At 50.6% G+C, this 25196-nt stretch overlaps 1 protein-coding gene across 1 annotated transcript in view; it reads left to right on the top strand.

Annotated features, from left to right (window-relative positions):
* Positions 1-25196, top strand: part of SARDH (sarcosine dehydrogenase) — a 125278-nt gene that overhangs the window by 11272 nt on the left and 88810 nt on the right. Inside the window, exons 5-10 of the mRNA XM_075905253.2 lie at positions 496-619; positions 1151-1251; positions 7938-8042; positions 10481-10610; positions 23943-24029; positions 24280-24370. Coding sequence (XP_075761368.2) covers positions 496-619; positions 1151-1251; positions 7938-8042; positions 10481-10610; positions 23943-24029; positions 24280-24370 — 638 coding nt within the window. The remainder of the gene's footprint in view (positions 1-495; positions 620-1150; positions 1252-7937; positions 8043-10480; positions 10611-23942; positions 24030-24279; positions 24371-25196) is intronic.

Below are 25196 nucleotides of genomic sequence, written 5' to 3'. Positions count from 1 at the left end.
TCCTGGGAAGAGGAGCCTAAGGGTAAATCCACTGGCCTGTGTCTCCAGAGTAGAGCTGAGCAAAAATTTTCAGCTAAAACTTGTACATTCTCGTCGGTTTCATTTCACCCTTGACCCCACCTCCCCTAATCCAATGCTTTTTGTTTTGACATTTTTGAACCCAAGCATTTTGATTTTTTGGCTTGAAATGGGTTTTTTTTTGTTTCAAAATGTCCTTTAATATAATTTTCCTAATTCAAAAGTGTTCAAAGTGGAAACAAACGGTTTCATTTGCTTTGAAATGTAAATGTGTTCATTTTTTCCAGCTCGGTTTTGGCCCGATCTGAAACCATGTCTTTTGATGTTTCAAAATTGCCAATGAACTAGCAATGTTCTATTCACTCAGCCTGTTTAGGAGCCTTGGGTTAGTCTTTTGGTATCGTGAGTCCAGTGTTTCACATTCAAACTACAGCAATATATCCCTGCTTTTCTGTCTGTCTGTCTGTCTCTCTACAGGTAATAGAGAATTGCCCAGTGACGGGTATTCAGGTCAGAGCCGATGACTTGGGTGTGCAAAGAGTAGCTGCAGTGGAAACAAACTATGGGACCATCCAGACACCATGTGTGGTGAATTGTGCAGGTAGGAAATCAAAGCGGCATAGCTACAAACTTGCCCCGGGGTGTAATCTGATGAGGACACCAGTCCTTCTGTCCCAGCATTAAGGAGATGTTTTTCCTGCCTTTGAGGGTGGCAGTCCATGCTCAGGGAGGGGAATGATGCCAGATGAATGCAGCTTCTGATTGTGTGTAACACTGAGCCAAAGGGCCCTGTTAACGCCCTGTTTCCACATGTCAGAGGGCAGCACGGTGGACTCTAAGCCTCAGGTCTCTAGCACATATAACCCACACCCCTAGTGTGGTTCACTGTCCCAGGCAGTGGCACCTAGACCACAACAATAGATAAGACCAAGAGATCTCTACGGCATGGTTTGGGAGCCAGCTGCCGCTCAAGCCATGCTGTAGAAGTCTCTTGGTCTTATCGGTTGCTGTGGTCTAGATGACAATGGACCACACTAGAGATCTGGGTTACGCACAGATGCTCATATGTCCCCGAGGTGGCCGGGGCAATGGCTGTGATCACTCACCAACAGGTGGTTTGTTTATACGACAGGAGTGTGGGCCCGAGCCCTGGGCCAGATGGCTGGTGTGAACGTGCCCCTGGTGGCTATGCATCATGCATACGTGGTGACAGAGCGGATAGAGGGCATTCAGGTCAGTTCATTGCTCTTCTTCTCTAATTGGAGGGCTTGCCATCAGACGGGCGTGTGCTGGGGGCCGGGGCGTTCAGGAAGGGACTTTTATTGGGGTGTGTCCTCCAGGTTTTCACCAATCATCTGATTCTCCAAAACACCCAACCTCCTCTCCTTTCCTAGAGGTGTCCATGTGTGCAATATACTCCCATCTGCTCTAGGAGATGCTCCTCTTGGGGTATAGAGTGAGAAAACATCTGTAAATAATCTGACCCCTAAAGCCCACTCTCCAGCTTTGTTTGCATCCATTGCCCCTTTTATCTGGTTAGCCACAGACATTCAGGCCACATCTCCACTTGCTGGAGGATCGACGTGCTGGTGATCAATCCTCCAGAGTTTGATTTAGTGGGTCTAGTAAAGACCCACTAAATGGAAAACTGAGGGCGCCCCCGTTGGCGCCAGTACTTCTCATTGTCGCGAGGAGTAAGGGAAGTCGGTGGGAGCAGTCGACCTCCCGCTGTGGGGCTGCCACAGGAAATCAGGCAAGGTATGTCGGCTCCAGCTACGCAAATCACATAGCTGGGGTTGCGTGTCTTGCATCCATTTTCTCTACCAGTGTAGACCTGCGCTCAGGCAGAGGAAGGTTCTACTCATAGAGTAGCCCCTGAAAGCAGAAGTGCTGTGACTCATTGGCCAGATCTGCATTGCTGTCTGAGGTGTGTCTATAGCTAGACACTCCCTTGCTTGCACTCCTAATGGGGCAGAGTAGATGTGACTGCACAGGGTTCAGCACAACAGAGCAATGGGCGTGTGTACCCTGAGACCCTCGCTGTGCTTGTATAGCTTGCTCTGAGGCCCCCAGTGGCCCATCTACATGGCTGCGTGGTGCCCTGCTAGCCCGGGCATAGCCCCTCAAGCTGCAATCAGACCTTGGACAGCCGGGGCGCGTACTGTGTGTGAGCCTCCAGCGGGTAGTTCATCCATGTTTATTATTTCACTGGTAGTTTTATTGAACAAATCGGAACGCTGGCAGATAATTCTGCAGACAGAAAAGGGAGGGCTCCTCTAATTGGTAAAGCTTTCTCCAGCCAATCAGAAATGGAAACAATACCATGTGACTGTAGGTGACCTGCTATATAGCGAACACACAACACATGGCTGTCTAGCACCAAATTGCACAAGGTTTACAAAGAATCCATTGGTTCAAATGATCTGGCACTGAATAGGGCTGGTGACAAGCCGGGGGAAATGTGCAAAAATGTTTATGAAAACTATTCTCCTCTTTTTTTCCCCTTCAAAATGTCCTAACTTGCTTCGAGTGACCAGAGAGCAAGGGTGAACAATTGGAACAGGAGATGGGGGGAGGGGAGTAACAGGTGCTTATATAAGACAACGCCCTGGATACCAGCACTGTCTCTGTAACATTGGAACATCTGGGCAGAGGTAACTGGTCAGGGGAGACCAGATGGGCCCACTGACCGTGTGACCCCCCCAACTCAGAAAAGGGCTGGGACACCCCCCCACCTCAGTCCCCACCCTCTCCACTCCTGCTTCATCCTTCCCTGCTCTTACTCCACCCTGCTTTTTCCGCGCCCTCTCCCCGCCTCTTTCTTGCCCCTGGTCTGCCCTCTCTCTGTCCCTGCTCCGCCCCACCTCTTTCCCCAACTGAGGCAGCCTGGGGGACCAATGGGGTAGGGGAGGGGCTAACACTGGCACCCGGGGTCCACCCTTTCCCTTCACTCTCTGGCAGTAGGAGGAAGTGGAGAAATGTGTCTCCAGCTGCTTTGCTCCCCTGGCTACTGCATTGCTCCGTTTCCTGTTGGGGGGATGCAGAGTGGTCCCGTCCCTTCCCCCAGCGTAGCACACTGGGGAGCAAAGCCGCTGGAACCACCATGCTCTGCTTCCTCCCCCGCTCCCCACGCCGCTGCCAGTGAAGGGGGGGGGGAGGCTGGATCCCAATGCAGACGCCAGCCCCCCCGTCTTCCCCCACACTGCTGGCTAGCCCCTCTCACATGGCATTTGGGGCACACAACCTTCCCTGCCCCCTGCATGTCACTCTCCATCTGCTCACGCCAAACCCCTGCAGAGTAAAGTGCCTGTGACATCACTGTGTGTAACAAACAGGGCTGTGACCTGGTAACCGGTTACCTGGCAAGCATCACCCATTCAAGGAGCAGCCCTGCAGGGCCTTGCGTGGGGAGGAGGCAGGTGGGGGTGGAAGCGGCAGGCAGGGAGGGAGGGCTGCTGGCTCCTAGCCCACGAGCCTGCACGGTCTGGGAGCCAGCAGCCCTCCCCCCCGGATGTTTCTGCCCCCTCCCCTTGCACCAGGCTGCTGGCTCCCAGAATGGGAGGCAGGAACTGACCGGCCGTAGCGGGTGGCAGGGGGGTCCGCTCCAGCCCAGCAGGCTGAAAAGGCCCCCATGCTCACCCCGGTTTAATCAGTGAACTGATTAAATGTAATGTTTAACTGGTTAACTAATTAAATGGGATGTGACGCCCCTAGCAATGACTGGCGAAGGCTGTAGCTGTCAGATAACTTGCACTGTTTGATCCGTTCTGTTCTTGGGGCCTGCCCAGACCCCTCGGGGCCGAAACACTTGCTGGGCCCCTGGGCAAGGTGGGGGGAGGAATCTGGCTTCGTGCTCCCAGAAGGGATGGGGTTGGAGGCAGCCAGTCCTCAACCCCGCCCAGAGTGTGCAGCACTGCCCCCACCAGCCCGCACTCACAGCTGCTCCTGGAATACACCTCGCTGTGCTCCCACATTAATTTAAAGGGCCCCGCTTGCCCCCCATCAGCGGGCCTGCCAGACCCAAACGTTCTGTTGTATTCTCTTCCTTCTTGCACCACTCCCATCCCCACAGTACCGGTGACTGGACTAGTGGAACAGCACAAGCGTGTGTCTAAGCATCCTGGCCTTTGTGTGTTCTGGTCCAGCGTGGTTTTGCCCAGCATCCCCACTAGCTCTGCTTCACCCACCTACCGGACCATTGGGATGCCAGCTGGGTACTTGCCTCCCTGCTCAGGACTAATGATGCCACAAGACTGCCCCTCTGATCCCCCTCCTTGCAGGGAAGAGCACATTGCCTGTTTCTACGTCCCCTCCGCCCCAAACTGGTCAGCACTGTGGGAGCGGAGAAATCCGGTGATTGAGGCTGGAATTGTCCTAGATTCCCCTTGCCCCATCCCCTGCCCACCACGTTTCAGAAACAAATGTCGCCTCGGCAAAATTCTTACCCCAGCCTGCAGCTAGATGTCTCTCTTGGGCAGCAGGAGCCAGCGCTGGGCAGGAAAGGGATGGTTCCCAAGGGAGGGCTGGATGTTCATGGCTTCCAGCCTAAAGACATACCGGAGGGGCCTCTTCATGCCTCCTACAAGCCTAGATGAAACAGGCCGGTTCTCCCCCATCCATCCCACCAGGTCCATGGGAGCTGCAAGAAAGATACTCGAGGCCTGAATCTGACCCAGCGTGTGAAAGGAGGGAATTATTCCCCCTCTGGCTTCAGGCACATACCTAAGAGCTCAGCCCTCAAAGCCATGCGTGTTTTTAAATGCTTTGTGGACTCAGGGCTTAAATGCTACTGTGGCTGCATCATTCACCTCTGTTTAATAGTATGTTTTATCTTGGGCTTTGCACCAGTCAATCGCAAAGCACTTTACAGAGGACATCGCTCTTGTGATAAAGGGGGAACTGAGGCACAGAGAGGTCAAGCGACATACCCAGGGTCACCAGCGGGCCAGTGGCAGAGCCAGGAATAGCACCCAAGTTTTCTGAGTCCCAGTTCTGTGCATTACGCCAGTCAGTCTCTCCTTTCCTGCTGGGGTTCTGCTCCATGAATGGGGCACCTATGCGTTATGAAGATGCTACTAATTAATATAATTATTATAACTATTTTATTAAATTACTATCATTCTATTTAATATTTACTAATATTTTAATTCAGGGACCCTGTTTCTTCTATTTCCCCACCTTTTAGGGTTGTCAGTTTTGGTTGGCCCTGTTCCTGGAGGTTTCCTCACTTGACATCTTTAATTTAAGATTAATTCCTGGAGACTCCAGGACTATTCTGGGGATTGGCAACCTCGTCACCTTGCATCACAAAATTATACTTGGGGCTCATGTGTTCTGGGTTTCACAAAGGAATCCAGGTAACCCACAGCAACTGTGGTTCATCTTAGCAAACACCCCTTATCGGAAAGTCCTGCGACACTGATTACAAAATATGCAGCTTTCGGAAAGCATTTGAATCATCCTACAAAATTTCAGATACATTTCTCTGCTCTGGAATTATATAGGGGTGCTCTTGAAACTGTACAAAAGGAGGTGTTATTAACTGATGGTCTGTCGATTTCGTATTACATTTTCTGAACAACCCATCAGTTTTCCTCCTGTACCTTAATTCTCTGACATTTGATTTTGAAAAGTGCCATTTAATGATATCATTTGTATATTTCAGTAGCACCTACTACCCGACCCAAAATCGAGTTCCTACTGCGCTAAGCACTGCAGAGACATAGTGTCTTACTTAAGACAGTTTTTGCCCTGAGGAGTTTACTACTGAAATAGACAAGTGTAGAAGGGGAAAAGGAGCTCAAGTGACATGCCCAAGGTGGTATAACAAGTCAGTGACAGAGCCGAGAATACAACCTCGGATTCCTGACTGTGAGGCTAGAGGCCTGCCCACTAACCACAGCGGCTCTTATTGAAATTCTGGTGATTATTGTTAATTTATCAGTGAAAAATATAGTAGCCCCTACAATAATTCCATTTGTGTAACTTAAACATTTGCATGCTAGGTTGTTAAAGAAAGTGAATATTATTCTTTAATTATTAGTGTCTGAGCTGTTGTATTGTTTCATCTTGCTCCGTCAGTGGGGTAAGAGAGAAATCCTTCTTCCTTTCAATTTAGATCAAAACACTGTGTTCTCCATCTGACTCTGCCACTGGCTTGCTGAGTAACGTAGGGCAAGTCTCTGTGCCTCAGTTTCCCCAGCTATAAAATAGGCATAATAATACTATGACTTATTTTTCAAAATGCTTTGAAAAAATAGCGGGCAGGGGGTCGGGGCAGTGCGGCTGGCCTGAGGAGATGAGGGAGGGGTCGAGGGCAGCGCGGTTGGCCGGAGGAACTGCGGGGGGAAGGAGGCAGTAAGGATGAACAGGGGAGATTGGGAGAAGAACTGGCCGGCAGGAAGCAGAAGTGGCTGGGAGGGGGTAGGGGGCAGCTGAGCTGGTCAGAAAGGGGCAGGGAAAGTGGGCGAGGGGGAACTGACCTGGGCACGTGCAGATCCCGGGGCACTGTCAGTCCTGCGCACGGTGCGGAGAAGTGCGAGTGAGTCCGGCTGCGGCTCCACCACGCGCTCAGGAGCAGAGACAGGGCTTCTTCTCCTCCCCACGGCGTCAGACACAACCAGGGCTCCCAGCGTCGATTGCGCCCTGCCTCCCAGCCCCTCCCCCCGCCCCCGCCAGGCTTCCGTCCGGCGCCCAGCCAGAAATCCAGGAAATATGGGACATTGCACATGTCCGGTATTTTCTGGATTTTTTTTACCGGACTGAGGGCCCAAAACCCAGAATGTCTGGTAGAATACCGGACACCTGGCAACCCTAGCCACACAGGGAGCCAAGCTACCTAGAACTCGAGGGAGTTAAAATTCACCTGTCAACGCCCCCAATAACATATTGCTGTGTGAGCAGCCATCATGAGCAACCCTACAACAACCAACCAGCAGGCACAGCTCTGCACTATGTGCTGCTCCAGTGCCCTCAACAGCCCGATAGTAACTCAGGTGCTCAAACAACAAACCAGCGCGTGCTTGCATGTGGCGGAGGCTGGGGGGAGGGGCGGGGGAAATTTGCGGAAAGGAAATAGGACTGGAAACAGTGAAGGAAAACGTGCTCGTTAAAAATGTGCCAAATGTCTGGAGGGAGGCTTTGAACGCAGAGCTGCCTGGGGTCAGGGCTGGCCTTACCATGAGGCGAACTGAGGTGGCCGCTTCAGGTGCCAGACTTTGGGGGTGCCACTAGGACCCAGGGCTGTGTCTAGACTGCATCCCTTTTTCCGTAAAAGGGATGCAAATTAGACAAATCGCAATTGCAAATGAAGCGGGGATTTAAATCCCCCCCTGCTTCATTTGCATAAAAATGGCTGCCGCTTTTTCTCCGGCTCGGAGCTTTGCCGGAAAAAAGGGCCAGTCTAGACGCGGATCTTTCGGAAAATAAAGCCTTTTCCGAAAGATCCCTTATTCCTCTAAATATATTCAAAATAAGGAATATAAATATATTCTAAATAAGGAATGCCACCATCATGGAGTAGAGGAGGCCGGATAAACCCACACGGGGCAATAGAACGGTGAGCAGGCAGGAGGATTGGGAATAACGCGGGATTGCCAGGAGCGCGGAGCCAGAAGTGACGCAGGTAGCGAACCACTAGAGCTGGCTTCTTTCTCCCTCCGCCTTGTGGCTCTGTCCGCCGAGCTCAGAGACCTGTCAACACGCAGGGGGAAGCGGGGGGTGCTCCGCCTTTTGATGAGGAGGTTATAGAGGATTTCTGTGCTGGGGGGAATGCAACTGCAGGGAAGAAGAGGGCCCGGGGTGCACTGTTGAAACATTGCCCATGGGCAGAAACATGCCCCGGGTCTCTGAGCCTGTGTGCACCCACTTTTCCCCCCACCTGCCCCGTTTTGATGCTATTTCTTTCTACCTCTGTTTAGAATATGCCGAACGTTCGCGATCATGACGCCTCGGTGTATCTCCGTCTCCAAGGCGATGCCCTTTCCGTGGGCGGATATGAGTCAAATCCAATATTCTGGGAGGAGGTGAGCGGCGCTGAGAGGTTTTCATAGGGAATAAAGCATGTAAAAAGGAAAGCCGTTATGACAAAGTAGGCGCTGAAGTGAGCTCCTTAGCTCTCGTGCTTCAGTGCCAGTGTGTCCGATATGAAAACACATTACACGAAGAGTCAGCTGGGGCCAGCAGGGGGAAGTGGTCGGGTTCTTCTGTTTGGATGGGGCTTAGATCGAGACAAGGCCCAGACCTGCTTGCGTAAAATGCACTTCCTGTGAGCAAAAATGGGAGAGGGAAGGAGGGCGCATTGCTTACGCCACTAGCTTGGGACTTTGGAGATCCAGGTTTCAGTTCCCTTCATGCCCTACTTTCTTGTCCTGACCTTGGGCAAACCATGTGAGGCATGTCTTCACCTCGGCGTCAACTTGGGCCTTCCCTCATGTGTTGCCTCTGAAACCTCTCCTGTCTGCATACACCACCCTGTGGCCCAATTTAAGTGGCGCTTTCCATGAGGGCTGGCTGGGGGTGCAGGTGAAACCCGGGTTCTGATTGTGCCTGCGGCCGGCCTGCTTTTTAGTGAGGACACAGACTAACCCGCTGGCATGGGAAATTTTCTAGTGCGGTCCCACAATTCCCAATGGGCTGCCGAACTCTGCCGTTTCTTTTCCCTGTGTGCAGGCATGGGGAGAGAGTGTCTGTGTCAAAGCTGGGGGCGAGGGGAGGGCTAAATTATGGTAAGAGAGGCCATAAGGAGCGTGTCCACCTTAACTAGAAGCTGTACCTGCATGTTCAGAGTGAGCTTCACCCCAGTCATCACAAGCCCACCCACAACTCCAATACCCCCGAGCATTAGGGGCGCTTAGGCCTTGGGCTGACCTGGTCGGCACAGGGGGCCAGGAACAGCAGAGTTTTAATCACAGCTCTGAAAATGACTCCCTCTGTAGCTCGGGGCAGCTGACATCTCTCACTAACCGTGTCCCACATGTGTCAAACGTGCCTATCTCACGGGAATTCATCAATGAGTGTCCTGGGCTTGGAAGATGAGAGGTATGAAAGAACAAATGCCAGTTACTGTTTACAGGCAGTCCCCGAGTTACGTCGGATCCGCAGTTACGAACGGGGCCCTCCCTCTCCCTGGTCTGCAAAGCGGCGGAACACGCGGGCAGCGGACAGCCCAGACGCGTGTTCCGCCGCTTTGCTCTGCTCTGCTCCCCGTCCCCCTGGTCTGCAGACCAGGGGGATGGGGAGCAAAGCAGAGCAAAGCCACGGAGCCCGAGGGCAGCAGGATAGCCACGGCGCGTCTGGGCTGTCCCGCTGCCCCCGTTCTCCGCGGCTTTGCTCCTGACGCCTGTGGTACAGCAGCTGGGGCGCTGCCGGTTGGTCCCGTAGCGCCGCTCTGGGAGCCACTGGACCAACCCAGCAGCACCCCAGCTGCTCTGCCCCAGGCGTCCCCAAGTCAGCCGCTGCTGAAAATGACCAGTGGCTGACTACAGGAAGCCCCTTCCCCGGGCTTCCTGGAATCAGCTGCTGATCAGTTTCAGCAGCAGCTGACTTGGGGATGCCTGGGGTTCTTAAGTTGAATCTGTATGTAAGTCAGAACTGGCCTCCAGATTCAGCCGCTGTTGAAACTGATCAGTTTCAGCAGCGGCTGAATCTGGATGCCAGTTCCGACTTACATACAGATTCAGCTTAAGAACAAACCTACAGTCCCTATCTTGTATGTAACCCGGGGACTGCCTGTACTTATTATCCATGGTAGGCATGAACTGAGGGTAATTAACCCTTGGAATAGATTCCCTGGAGGGATGGTGGATTCTCCATCACTTGGAGTCTTTCGGTGCCACTCCAGTTCACTCACAAGCTGTTGAGCTACAGGCAGGGTTCCCTGAGTGTAACCTAAGGTCTGGATCATACCAGAAGTCCGATTACAGGATCACAGTGGTCCCTTCTGGCCTTCAATCTGAATTTGTGTCCCCCAAACTACCCCCCAGACCTCCCACCACGACGGACAATTATTCATCACGCTCAAAGTACAAAAATGCCACCCTCTCCTCCTGCCTGCTCTGCCTTCTCTCCAGAACAAGAGGGGTTTCCCATTGCCCATCGCTGGCTTAAGTGGTTGAGGTACTAGGGCCACTTCACAATCATTCTCGTTGGCCGGACAATGTAGCAGACGAGATCCTGTGAAACCAACGTTTCCAAAGCAGCTTCTGTTTGGCGGGCATTCGTTTTTTGAGTCTTAATCACTGTCAAAACTCTCACTGAGTTCAACAGAGCCTGGGGTTCTCCCATGGGGCTGATTCCCAGATGCATGGAGCCTCCGCCATTCCTGCTGACTTCAGCGGGCAATGGAGGTATTCAGCCCCTTAGGAGAAGCAGGCGCTAAGCAGCTGTCAAAATGGGGTGTTTGTTATAAAATAAACATCTTTTGTGACTTCACTTCTGTTACCTTGGCTCCTGTTTCTTCCAGGTCTCGGAGAAATTTGCCTTTGGCCTCTTTGATCTGGACTGGGATGTGTTCATGCAGCACATTGAAGGTGCAATAAACAGAGTCCCGGTGCTGGAGACAACTGGAATTAAATCCACTGTCTGCGGGCCAGGTAATATTGTGACAGTGCGCACGACGTGCCATTAATACGGCTTTGTTCCTGATGAGTCTGTGCTGATTTTTTAAATATGTATTCTCCTATTTGAGAGCTAGCAGTGATTATAGTGATAGGCAGGGTTAGTATGAATCAGTCTCTCTTGCTTTCTCCTACCCACCCACGCAAGGAGACAAACAGGGAGCGGATAAAGTGCCTGTCTTCCTGAGCTTTTCCTTAAAGACATAACACATTCACACACCCTAGTGCATAGGTTCCCAAACTGGGGGGGTGGGGGTGCGAAGACTGCCCAGGAGGGACACAAAGCGACCCAGTCCCCATGTCAATCTGCCCCCAGGAAAGAGCCTGCTCTGTCCAGTAAAAAAAATTCAGAAAATACCACGTGAAATGTCCGGTATTTTCTGTTTTTCCTGGCTCTGGCGTCCACCAGAACACGTGCAGCTCAGGCTGGCTGGGATGGGGGGAGGATGGAGGGTCCTGGGCAGATGCTCTTAAAAGGGCAACCTTTTTCTTTCTTTTTCTTTTTTTTTTTGGTCAACAAGCTTTCCTCTGAAGTACTGGCACCCTTTTTTTACACTGGTCCCAGGAATTAAAGGGGCCACAACTGTTTTTCAGCCCTGGTCAGTTCCTTTTTTTTACTCAACAAGTTTTGTTGCTATTTTTGGGGGAGGGGAGGCGTGAGGGTTTCTAAAAAACAAAAAGGGGGTGCGATGCCAAAAAGTTTGGGAACCACTGTTCTAGTGAGAGACGGAACGAGGACCTTGCCCGGCCCCAATGGAAATCAACAGCAAAGCTCCCATTGATTTCAGTAGGCTTTGGATCGGACCCTGTCAATAAGCAGAGAGCCTCCAAATGTGCTGGCTGCACAACGATACGGGTGGAAAATGCCTCTACAGATCAGTGCTTGCCATGATCATCTGGGGCACGGATCAAATAATTTTGTCTCCTGCTGCCGTTGCCCCCGTGTTTTCTTCAAGCGGTGGGGCTCTACACTGCCAGGCAGCAATAGAAATGTTTCCTTCAGTGTTCTCAAAGGCAGCTAAGAACCCGGCCCCTCCTGGGAGCTGCTTAACTCCGAACAGCTTGAGAGAGTGCAAGTTAGAGCTAATATTGACTTGGTTGGCCTGCCTTGGCATTCAAAGCTGAACTGACTCTGTCCACGCAAGATGGATTTTATTTGGGGGGTGTATCTCTGCAGGCAGGGCTGTGCCAGTGGGATAGGGGAACCCCAGAATTGCAACGTTGTCTTGTTCTGGCCATCAGCATCTCTGTCCGAGGGCTCCCTAGCTCATCCTGCCTGCCCCATGCCTTCAAGGCCCCCATTCCAGATGGTGGTTGAATTTCTCAAAAGCCCAGTGACAGGCTGGGGCAGGTATCGCCTTTCTACGTTCCATCGGTCCCGCGGCGCCGTCTGGCCACACAAGAGCAATGGGAGGGGGGAGCGGCTGTGCACAACTTGTGAAGTAGCTCTTCCACATAGACGGGAACACCGCAGGGACCGCTGCCTGGATGCTCTCCTTTGCTCCGGATTGTTCTTTGAAGGAAATAATCCTGCAGGAATAAAAGCGGGATGCAATGATAGCCTATTCCTGAAGGTGGCGCCAGACGCCTAGGCTAGGGAGGAGAAGAGCCCCGGAGTTTTTGTTCCACTGGGTTTCTTTTTCCTTATTTTCTGGGCAACGCTGCTCAGTGGTTTGGGTGCTAAAAGGCTGCAGCCAAACGAATCCCAGAGAAAGTGGGTCCAGATTTACTGCTGATTTTGCTGCCACCAGATTTGCGCGTTGAAGGCTAGATTTCCAGACACTGGCCTCTTGCTCATTGCAGGTGTGAAGTTATGTTACACCCTCCGTGCTGGTAACTGATTGTAGAGCACCCGGCCTTTGATTTGTGGGCGCATCCTGGAAACAGGCCATGCTGCGAGATGGCGAGCTCCTTTTACTCCCTTTGCACATCACCTTGCATGATCTTTTCAAATTGTGGCGGCAAAAGTGGGCCCTGTCTGGGCCTTCAAATCGAGGCTGTGAGGAAGACAGGGAGGAGAACTGCGATGCTTTGTCTGGAAGACAAATGGTCTCTAGTTACAGTGGAGGAGGTCTAGGTTGGATATCAGGAAAAAACTATTTCACTAGGAGGGTGGGGAAGCACTGGAATGGGTTTCCTAGGGAGGTGGTGGAATCTCCATCCCTAGAGGTTTTTAAGTCTCGGCTTGACAAAGCCCTGGCTGGGTTGATTTAGTTGGGATTGGTCCTGCCTTGGGCAGAGGGCTGGACTCGATGACCTCCTGAGGTCTCTTCCAGCTCTATGGTTCTATAAAGAAGGGTATCCATTGAGAAATTTTAGTTCCAAGCCCATTAGAAGAATAGAATGAGCTTTGTGTTTAGGAGAAATGCAGTGGCGCCTCTGGTCTCAGACACATCCTGCCTCCTCACTGTACTTGATCAGGGAACGCTTTGCCACACTGAGAGTAAAGGATACCCTGATGCAGCTAGCTGGAAATACAGGTTCCAAGCTGCAGGTCATTAGCAGAGAGGGTAAAGAAAGGAGGTTTAACGGTAGTTTGAATTGGGAGCTTTAATTCGAACTACCTAGTCCGTGCCGCATGTAGCTGTGGGCAGGTAGTTTGAACTACAGGCATTTAAAAATGGCGCCAGCCTGGGAACATGCAAATGAAGCCCGGGATATTTAAATCCCGGGCTTCATTTGCAAGTTCAAATGCCTACATTAGCCACCCTAGTTTGAACTAGGGTGGCAGTGTAGACATACCCTTACTCCTCGTGCAATGAGTGTTACAGGAGTTGGAGTAAGAAGTCCTCCATCTTGACAGTATTTTGACACTATTTCGAAATAACTGTCTTCTGTGTCGACACGGACTAAGTTATTTCGGAATAGTGTGGCAGTGTAGATGTACCCTAAGGAAAGTAAGACTGCAGGATGGAAACTGCTAACCAGTGAGAGCAGTGGTTTTCAAACTAGGGCTTGTGCCCCAGGACTGGGTGGTGGAATGTTGGGTGCTGGGTCTTGTTACAGCAGGGGGGTGCTAAGGCAGCTTCCTGTCCTGGCACCACACTGTGCTGTGCCCCAGAAGGGGCAGCAGGTTCAGCTCCTAGATTGGGAGGAGGGTGAAGAGCACACATGGCTCCATGTGCTGCCCCTGACCCGAGCACTAGCTCCACACTCCCATTGGCTGGGAACCTGCTGCTGGCTGCATCTGGAGCGCCGCATGGTCTGCGGTGCCAGGAGAGGCAGGAAGCTGCCTTAGCCCCCTGCTGCACCGCTGACCGGGAGCCGCTCCAGGTAAGACCCTCCTGCCCCAGCCCTGACCGCCCCCTCAAAGCCAGAGCCCCCTCCTGCACCCCAAAGCTCTCCTCCTCCGTCCTACCATGCTAGCACTCTTTGAACTGGTGCATGGATGAATAGCTGGGGAGTACGGTAACAGAGGCATCGCTGAGCTGGGATGACTCCAGAATCCTCCTGAATCCAGTGGGCATGTATGTGGCATGGCTCAGCCGTCCCTCCACTGCTGCCTCTCTGGCTATGCTGCTACTTACGCCTGCGTTATCTCGCTGAGTAGTGCCATGCCAGTGTGTATGGGAGCAGCAGACTCACACCGGAGGCTTGTAGTGCAGGTGGAGCCTCCCCACTCCTCTTTCCTTGAAGCTCCTTTCACATCTCTGCACGACACGGGGATAGTTTCCTGCATAGGCATGCCATCGGGGATATTCTAATGCTCTGGGGCCGAGAGATAATGATTGTGATACTTCGAGCTAGATGAGGCACCTAATGATGCAGCTGCGGAAGCAATGGTGTTGGGCAGGTAGGTGCTGTTGAAATCCCACTAGGCCCCCATCTGCCTCTTTCAGGACCTGAATGTCTTTGGAAATTGGGCCCTCGGTGCTTTTCATCTCCAGATTGCAAAGTAATGTAGTTAGCTCCATTTTTAGAGATGGGGAAACTGAGGCACAGAGGTGTGGTGTCTTGCCAAGAGTCACACAGGAAGTCAGGGGTAGAGTCAAGCAGTAGCATGCAGCTCCTCCGACATTTAGCCTAAGCTCCTTGCACCAGCCTCTGGCAGCCCCTGCTGATCGAGGGTTGGATTGAAGGTTTCTGCTGTCTGGACATCACCGTATCCATGGAATGAGCTGGCAATACTAATTCTAGTCAGCAGGGACTGATGGCCTGATTTCCAGGGAGGCGGCATCTTTGCAGCACCAACCACCACTAAATGATTTGTGGGCTCTCAACTCCCAGGAAAGCAGACCCAGGGTGTCTGCTTTGCAGAAAATGGGCACTGAACTGTGCATGGGGCCAAGAGCCCAGAGGCCATATGCATTTGTCTACACTCTAGAAGTCCAATTCATGTATCTGGGCTCCTGGGCAGACCAGGAACAACTTCCCAAAGTCAAAACAAGGAGGAGTCTTGTGGCACCTTACAGACTAACGAGTTTATTTATTATGCTCTAATAAACTTGTTAGTCTTTAAGGTGCCACAGGACTCGTGGTTTTTACTGAAACAGACTAAAGCCTTGTCTATGCTTATGTGGAGATCAACGTGCCAGAGATTGACTTTCCAGGGTTTGATTTAGCAGGTCTAGTAAGGACCCGCTAAATCAAACACTGAGGGCATCTTTGTTGACCCCGGCACTCCACGTCAACCTCCCACGGGGGGCCACCCCAGAAATTCAGTGTAAGGTAGGTCATCTCCAGCTATGCAATTTCTTGTAGCTGGTGTTGTGTATCTTAACTCAAATTTCTCCCTCAGTGTAGACCTGGCCTAACATGGCTACTTCTCTAAAACTTCCCAAAGTCAGAGGTTTTAAACTGAGACTTTGGAAAACACTTTGCACAAGCAAGGTTTGGGTGTCTGCATAGAGAGCAATTTTCCTGATAGCATCTTCCTCCCTTCCCAGCGATTCAACCAGCTGTGACTCTTCAGAGTACTTTGACAGTGTCCTAAGGGGATGAGTTAATTAGGCACAGCTGGGCCAGCGCATCTTCCCTAGTCATCCCTGCAGCATATACCTGCAGTCTGTCTGCTAGTTAGCAAGAGAGTTAGCCATTATCCTGCCAAACCCTGGATGTGGGCTGATATTTCCTACCTTTCACCAAATGTCCGCCTTTTAGGTGGCCTTTCAACTCTGCTCTTCGTGGTTCAAAACTAACCTCGTACAAATTAAACTATATTTGCTTTTGGCCCAGTTCATGAAGATCTGTTCTTATCAGGAGGTTGCTCTGTACTGGGAATGTGACCAGGAGGCCTGTTAAGTTTCTGCAGAATTTGAGTTCTTGGTTTTTGAAGGAAAAACATTAAACTGTTTAAAGCTCTTACAGATACAAACATTCTTAGGTGCAATAGTAGCCTGCACATTATCAGATGAAGCATGATCCTTCTTAGGCTACGTCTAGACTGGCATGATTTTCCGCAAATGCTTTTAACAGAAAAGTTTTTCCGTTCAAAGCATTTGCAGAAAAGAGCATCTAGATTGGCACGGATGCTTTTGTGCAAAAGCACTTTTTATGGAAAAGCGTCCATGCCAATCTAGATGCGATTTTGCGCAAGAAAGCCCCGACTGCTATTTTCGCCATTGGGACTTTTTTGCGCAAAACAGTTTTTAGCTGTCTACACTGGCCCTCTTGCGCAAAAGCATTTGCACAAGAGGGCTTTTTCCTGAGTGGGAGCAGCATAGTATTTGCGCAAGAACACTGAAAATCTTACATTAAATCGTCAGTGTTCTTGCGCAAATTCAAGCGGCCAGTGTAGACAGCTGGCAAGTTTTTCTGCAAAAGCAACTGCTTTTGCAGAAAAAACTTGCCAGTCTAGACGTAGCCTTAGGGTGCAGACTCTCTGAAACAATAGCTCTGAGGATATTGGTTGCCTGTTTATAGCTGCTTGGTGTTCACTCTGAAACCTAATGACAACCCTTAAAAAAGTCAGCATTGATGACTATTTTAATACTAATCTTTTGGGTGGACATATCCAGATGGTATGTTCAGGCAGCATGTCTGAACTCTCTAGACATTAGAATGGAAAAGTTTTACCATATTTGCCAATCCAACACTATTGACAGTTCTTGGACTGGCGTCTGCAAGACTTATATAAAAGGGTATTCACTCTAAAATGAGCTATAGTGCAGTGCTACCTGGGAGTGGGAGAAATGGCCCATGAGGTTCCATTTCAAGACTGCTGCGAATTTACTGGAGAAGTTTGCGCCATAAGGATCTGCTCTCATTTCACTGCAGTGTTTAAAAGGAGAAACCCTCCAGCCCCACAGGGAGAGCTGCACCGTTGCTCGAAAGGAAAGTAGGACACATCTTTTGCTCCTAACCAGATAGAACATGACATTTACAAGGTAGATGCCTTGGCCCTGGGAAGCACCGCTTTGATTAAGTCAGGGTGTAAGTACAGCGCTCAGTCTCCCCGGAGAAGCCAGGTTCACAGCAGGAAGCCAACTTTTTCATGTAAGATATTGGTAACGCAATAAATGTTATTTCTAAAGGCTCAGTGATCCTTTCCCCACATCCCCCGCACTCTTTATCTACATTTGCATGTATTCGGTCCGTGAAAGCCAAGTCACGGCAGGTTTGGAACACACAAACAAATGAAAAATATGCGGTGTTCACAATGCACAGTAAATCTTTTATAAAAGAAATGCTTGTCTCCTTTTTAGTTCTGAGGTTCAATTTGCTTCATGGAGGAGGGGAGGGGTAAAAATCACCATTTATGGCATGGCTAGAATTCAAGGACGTAAGATACCAGTTTGTGAAGGTGGCATGGGCTAACAGGGTGGGTTAGGAGTGAGGAAGAGATTCAAGTAGGAAAGATTTGTTCTTGGAACAGAGAGTACAAGCATAGCCCAGTTAACCAGGCTTTTGGGTCCTGGAAACTTTTGATCATCTACAAGGGTTATCCTGCAGATAGGAACACATCCATGCCATCTAGCCCCTTAGGCCTGTCATTGTGCTGATCACTGTGGATAGCTGGGATTTCCTAGTAGCTGCAAGGATAAAAGTTAGCTTCCTCTGCTCCAGATTCACAAGCCCCTAGTTGGGCCTGAATTTGCATTGCATTGGCATTGGATAGGAATTTTTGGCTGAATCATTTTTTGCCCAGATTGCCTGTTCATGAAACTATTCATGAAACCGGGTCCATTTCCGTGACTGTCCTGACTTGAAAATGTTGGGGTGGAAAAGGATTTTGAAATGGCTGAAATGAGAGGCCTTGCCACTTTTGAAACAGAAAGATCCCATTGGTTGCGTCGGAACGGCTTGTTTGAAAAGTTAGTACATTCCGATTAATAAGACAGTTTTCCAAAAAGAAACCTGACACGCGGCATTTGGAAATGGTTGAAACAGAAGGTTTTGATTGAGCTGAACCATAGACCAGGTAGGGATTTTTCATTCATGACATTTGTGAGATTTTCCCTTTTCGGCCTCGCTAGGGACTGAACATATTTCGATGTCTAAAATTTCCATGAAATGGAGAAACCTGATTCCCACCAAGCTCCATCAGGAGCTGAGGATGGTAGAGGTCTCAGGAAGGAGGTGGGTACCTGACAGCCGAACTCTGCTGGGAAAATGAGGACAACAGCCGTTTGGGTCCTGGATACCAAGTTCACCCAACAAAGACCATAGTGCTTTACAAGCACTTGCCTCGCTCTTAGCCAGTGCACAAGCGTCTGTCCTGATTCCTGTTTCTATCAGACATTCATCTCCTTTTTCTTTTCTGGCTCTCTTTCTCCACAGCTTGGTTAGGTTTTCGGAGCTGGAGGCAAAGAGTGTAATAAATATCTACGCTGAGCTGATAAACTCCCTCTACAAGTCCAATATGTGAGGTTGCCAAAGCCACATGTGTCTGTCCTCTCTGCCAGCGGATGGCTGTAGCCCATGTTGGACACGGGGTTCTGGCAGACCTCACGTACCAAACAAGAAAGATCTTTTGCACGCAACCTAGGCTTTGGATGGCAGGGGCTTTGAGTTCATAGTTCTTATAATTTATTATTATTGTGGTTAAGCAGAATCAAGAACAGAGCAGACAAATCTGGGGATGAACATCTAAGTCTCAGTTTTCTTGTAAGGGATTTACCAGTAGAAAAATCTTGGCCCAGCATGGCTGATCTTGTCACTCACCCTGTTAATTGGTAAGCCGCAGTCTTGGGTTCTAATCCCCCCATCAGCTTTCTCCCCTATTCATCCCTGATTTACAGCCCTGCCTGTTTGCTCAGTGAGCTGTGGCTGTCTGGCTACCTGCCCTGCTGAAGACAAACACTTTCTTCTAACGAGTCTAGAAAGGAGAGGGGAGCTGAAGCCATGATGTTCAGACCCTACCTCTCAAGCTCAGAAGTAGCCAAATGCTGGTTCAGGCTTGGCTTGAGCAGATGCAGCCACAAATCTAAGCACAGATTCTGCATGAATAGCTCTCTGTCTGCAGCCAGACTTCCTTAAGCTGTACGGATTGGACCTGCCTTGTTCGGCACCCTTGGGAATTGACCGGTCCCGAAGGAGGGAGTTTGCTGGACCAGGGGAAGTCAATTCTGGCTCCCTGCTGCAGACCTGCAGGCTCTCCCTGAGGACTGCTGACCGCCAGGATGCTAACTTGGCTACATGCCTGTCGGCTAGTCTCTCTGCCACCAGACCCACAGCCAGCCACCAGGGCTCTCTGGTCCAGCAACATCTGTGGTCCTGCCGGACTACAGATGTTGCTGGACCAGAGAGGTCCTACCTGTAGTCTTATTGGCTTGCCCATGCTAAGCAGGCCAGGCATAGGTTAATCATAGAATCCTAGGGCTGGAAAAGATCTCTGGAGTCATCAAGTCCAGCCCCCTGCCCAAGGCAGGACCAATCCCAACTAAATCATCCCAGCCAGGGCTTTGTCAATCCCGTGCTTCACCACTCTCCTAGTGAAATAGTTTTTCCTAATATCCAACTTAGACCTCCTCCACTGCAACTTGAGACCATTGCTCCTTGCTCTGCCATCCCTCACTACTGAGAACAGCATCTCTCCATCCTTGGGATAAGAGCAGCTGACTGAGAAAGAGTCGGCCTTGAATCAATATCTGCAACAGTTTGTTAGGCACCAAAACAAAGATACTGACCATATGGTCAGTGTGAGCCTGCTGTGCTTTTCCAAAGAGAAAGGGAGTCATGGAGGCATCACTGCCTCCCAGTTTAGGGGGGTGTCACATGTTGCTTGCCATATTTTGCAAGTGTTTGCTGTATTCCTGGGTGTTCCTGGTCTCGCCCAGTTGAGTACTGCTGCCATGCACCCTGGAGCACCTGACACAGCTTGCTTCTGAGATGACTCGATTTCAGGGGGAGTGTCGTGGATTCTGCATGCCAGCTGCGGTTTGCATTGCCATGCAGCTAGGGCCCAAATCCCACTGCAGTTAAAGAGGAGTTGCAGGCCAAATCCCCAGTTTTGGGAGCCTTCCAGACGAAAGGCCCTGTACATATATGCTGCGGTGCATATGGGACTGCGCGCTCTTTAAGGCACAGGCCATCTCAGCGGGGTTTGCAGAGGGACTCTAGGCACTGACACAATAATAATCCCGCAGCATTTATTATTATTTACGTGTCTGACTTGTGGTAGGAGCCACAATCCTGGACCAGAGTCCTCTTGTGCTAGGTGCTGCACAGGCACAGAACAAAAAAAATGGTCTCTCCCCTGAAGAGTGTATTCATTGGTTCTTCCCAAATCCCTTCTCCTTTCTCGTGAGTGAGAGAGAAGAACTTAAACCAGCTGGAAATTGTTTCATAGAATCATAGAACACTAGAGCTGGAAGGGATCTCCAGAGGTCATCGAGTCCAGTCCCCTGCCCTCATGGCAGGACCAAGCACCATCTAGATCATCCCTGATAGAGGTCTGTCTAACCTGCTCTTAAATGTCTCCATTGATGGAGATTCTACAACCTCCCTAGGCAATTTATTCCAGTGTTTAACCACCCTGACAGGAAGTTTTTCCTTATGTCCAACCTCAACTTCCCTTGCTGCAATTTAAGCCCATTGCTTCTTATCCTATCCTCAGAGGTTAAGGAGAATAGTTTTTCTCCCTCCTCCTTGTAAAACCCCTTTAGATACTTGAAAGCTGCTATCATGCCCCCTCTCGATTGTCCTTTTTCAACACTAAACAAACACAATTCTTTCGGTCTCCCCTCAGAGGCCATGTTTCCTAGACCTTTAATCATTGTTATTGTTCTTCTCTGCACCTTCTCTAATTTCCATTTGGTGGACAATCAAGACTCAATGGATCATGAAACCAGGATCTAACACCCCGAAGGACAGACAAATGGAGGCATAGAACTGTCAGGTTTAATAAAAAACCTTGTTGGCCTGTGGATCTTTTTTCCCACCCAACAAAGAATTTTTTTTTTTTTTAGGATCCTGGTTGACAGCCCTCTCTGGAATGGAAATTGGTAGAACAAGACATCATTAATGCAGGAGCCCTGGGCATCTGTTCAGCTGAAATCCATTAGGTTAATAAAGAAGCATTTATCTGAAATTCATGAAGCATACCAGCCGAAACAGATGGAGAGAAAACGAAAATAATAACAATAAAGAAATATTAACCAGGCCCGGCCCTCACAAAGACGACCACTCTCTTGCATTGGATGGGAGTAAGCCAGAGAAAGACGCTGGTTTAAAACACTAATTTAGGAAGAAGTAATAACTCCTGGAGCATTTGCTAAATTAGCTAGATCACAAGATTCATTGTGCTTCAGAAAGGTCCTTCAGAAAGGTTAAAGTTTCCTGTTCAGGGTCTCCCCATGCAGCTGATGGCCTGGCTTTTGGAATAACTGTTCATGTGCAGGGACAGACCAATGCTGCCGAGATCTCCTGGCCCCTTGGAAACATAAGGGAAACCCTTAATGGCAGGGACTCTTCCATGTGTACCATTAGCAAAGCTTAGCCTCCCACTTTCCCTCTCGGTTAGCTGGCACAGGGGTCGGAGATCAGAGGTGTGAAGTCACGAGTAGAGCACTGGACTGTGGCTCAAAAGACTTGGTTGGATCCTATTCCCAGCTCTGCTACTGGCCTGCGGGGTGACCTGGGGCAAGTTACTTCCCCTCAAGAATGCCTCAGTTTCCCTGTCTCTACAGTGAGCCTAACGATACGGACCTTTGCAGGGCATTTTAAGGTCTGTGGATGAAAAGCACAAGATGAGGGTTTGGTGGTGGTGTTATTACACAGGGACCAGGGGGGATTCGGGGTGCAGGCCAGAGCTGCCCATGTGGTGCCTCAGCTTCATGGGCCATTGGGGGGCTTTGCAGAGGTCCCCAATTTCTAGGATGCCACTTCCTGCTCCGACGTGCTCCTTGCCCAGTGCTGGCTCTGTGAAGGGGTATAGGAGGCCCGGTGCCAGGAACGTGCTTTGAGAAGGGAAATGTGCAGGAGAGCACCAGGATGGGGTGAGGGGGATTAATCAGAAGCAGCCTGATATGATAAAGAACAGCAACAATGACGTCTCCCTGTCAGGGAGATGCTGCAGAGGGTGACTCCTTTTCGGCCGGGCAGGACTGGGTCTCCCACTGAGGCAGCGCAGCCTCCATCACTTGGGATCCAAACTAGCCTGGAGCAGGGACCAGGAAAATATCTGGGTGGGAAGAGTCCTCTCTCAGCAATGGAGTGGGTGGAGCCTGGGACCTGGCCTAACGTGTAGACCCCTGCTCAGAATGGAATCTCCATTCCTGCCGTTTGTCGTCACCTCAGCACCCGCCCCCGCCGACTCTTGTGAGAAGTGCGCCGGGGTTCTGCCGAACACAGTGGTGGGAATGGGGAGTGGCGTGTTTTCTGGGCAAAGCAGGGGGCTTAGCTTTGGGGCAAACCCCCATGCCTCCAAAGATCAAATGCACAAGGTATCCTTTGAGTAAAGGAACATCCCCCAAGTCCCAAACTCTAGCATGGCTGAGGGGGAGGTTTGGCTTGAGGCATGCCTTTCATTGAAAGAGGCTCAGTTGTTTCCTGCCCTGATATTCTTCCTTACCCCTAGACAAATCCTTAGATGTCTGCTGCTTGCCCTAGGTTAGCCATGCCAGCAAGTTATTTTGGTTGTATCGAAGTGTGTCTGGGTTCTCCGTGGGGAGGAAAGACCATTCTGGAAGAATGTCTCTGTCTCCTGGTACCTACCAGTTTCTGTCTGTGTCGACCAATTGTTATCATGCCTCCTCTCTAGAGCCTTATTAGTCACAGCTGTGAAAAATGCGTGACAGACCATGAGGAGGTCAACCTGTGGAACTCCTTGCCAGAGGATGTTGTGAAGTTCAGGACTTTAACAAGGTTCAAAAAAGAACTAGATGAAATCATGGAGGTTAGACCCATCAATATGTATTAGCCAGGGATGGGTAGGAATGGTGTCCCTAGCCTCTGTTTGTCAGAAAAAAACAACAAATAGTCTGGTAGCACTTTATAGACTAACTTGACGATTCCCCGTTGTCATGTTCTTATGTCTTTTGTGTGCTTTTACTCTACACTAACGAGATTTCATGGGCCAGATCAGCATTTCTCATATTGGGGATCCTGACCCGAAGTGGGGGGGGGGGCCCTCAGGGTTATTTTAAGGCAGCATGGTATTGCCACCCTTAGTCTTCAGAGCTGGGCAGCCATCTGGGCCCAGCTCTGCAGGTGGTAGCACAGATGTAAAGGTGACAATTATTACGCATGCCATCCTTCCTTTTGCGCCACTGCTGCTGGCAGGTCTGCATTCAGAGCTGGGCTCCTGGTCAGCAGCCACCACTCCCCAGCTGCTCAGCTCTGACAGCAGCACTGCCTTCAGAAGCAAGGGTAACAGTACCACAATACCTCCTCACCAATATCCTTGTGACCCACCCTACTCCTTTTTGGGCCAACACCCCTACATTGACAGCACCCTGACATTTGAGATTTAAATCACTGAAATAATGAAATTCACCATTTTAAAATCCTATGATGGTGAAATTAACCAAAGTGGATCATGAATTTGGTAGGGTCAAGCCAACAGTGGCCAACGGGAACCTTTTGACTGACCTTGACCTTTGGATCGGACCATTATGGCGTGTACAGTTTACCATGGCACCCAAGCACGATTCTTCTTTAATTCCTGCTAATTTACACCCCTATGCAAAGGGACAGCAGGGATTTCTTTTACACCACGGGATGTCAAAGAAAGCTGGACCCTCGAGGTGGTCTTTTCAAGGTCACTCAGTGTTGATTTAACTCTGGTTTCACTGAGGAAGATTAGACCAACGCTGAGACCACTTGAAAACCACTCTGGAAGTGGGAGCCCAGTCTCCACAATGCGTGGGAAACGCGTGGCTGGACAGGGCTGTATGGATGGGCTGTGTCGTCTTTTCTGCATTCTAGAATCGTTCACTGCCGACCATAAGCCCCTCATGGGGGAAGCACCAGAAGTTCGAGGCTTTTTCTTGGGCTGTGGCTTCAACAGTGCAGGTAAGACCGAACCTAAACAAGGGTGAGTCTCTCTCTCTCTCTCTTTCTATCCATCTATCTATCTATCTGGAGGAACACTTCATCATCATCATGTAGGGGAGGGCTGGGCTCCCATCTTGCCTCCCATCTTGCCTTCGTGTGACAAACAGAATTCCTGGGTCCATCGGTGGGTGTTCTGGTTACATAGCAGGTTCAAAGCAACCCAACTGATTCCCTGGCTCCCCTTACAGTCCTCTCCTTTTTTGCTCAGGGATGATGCTCGGAGGTGGCTGTGGGAAGGAATTGGCCCACTGGATCATTCATGGGCGTCCCGAAAAGGATATGTACGGCTATGATATCAGGCTAGTATCTACCCAGACCCTGAATCCTTTCCATCTCTTCTGGTAGAGATTGCAGGTCAGTCTAAAGGAGACTGTGTATGTGGGAGGAGTGTTTAGTCCTGCTTTGCTTCTTGGCAAGAGCTGGGAGCACCGAGGCGGCTGCAGATCCAGCTCCATTGAGCTGGGTGGAAACATTTCACATTGACCTGATTATTAATCTTACGGTAACACACAACCAAAACGAAGGCTCTGTTGTGGTTGGCACAGAGTGTGAACATGAAGGGAGGGGGGGCTTGTATAACTCACCAAGGCCACTTAGGGAGAGACTAATGAGTCTGCTGTAGAGCTGCAGTAGAGGCTCATACACTAAGTTCCAAAGGTCTCAGGTTCAATTCTGCCCACAAACCACTGGGGTCTGTCAGTGTTACACCAGTGTGTGATCGGTGCAGCTGGGGCCATGGGAGACAGGCCCCCAGCCCCACTTACAGGTACTGCCACCCACTGCGGGGAGAGAGGAGGTGGGACAACGTGCCAAGCACACGTGTGCACCCTCCCCCCCACCATGGTGAGGGGAAGAGACAGGAGAGGGCATGAGCATGTGCCCTGGCCTCCTTGGGCCTGGAGCACTGGGGAGGGAGGAGGCTATGCAGCTCCAGCCTCCGAGCCCCTGGAGCACAGGGAGGGCGGGCACTGGGAGCAGGAACACTCTGCCCCCAGAAGCCTACAGTAGACGTTCTGGGGGTGGAGTGTGGGTGGGGCCATGCCTGGCAGTTTGGGAAGGCAGAGCCTTCCCGGCCTAGGCTACCGGACACCCATGGGAACACCCCCGCCACTGAACTCTATCGCA

This window comes from Pelodiscus sinensis, chromosome 23 (assembly GCF_052426305.1).
Source record: "Pelodiscus sinensis isolate ZL-2025 chromosome 23, ASM5242630v1, whole genome shotgun sequence".
In the NCBI taxonomy this organism is placed as follows: domain Eukaryota; kingdom Metazoa; phylum Chordata; order Testudines; family Trionychidae; genus Pelodiscus; species Pelodiscus sinensis.
Note: the sequence above shows the minus strand (reverse complement) of the source record. Positions and strands in the feature narration are given on the sequence as shown.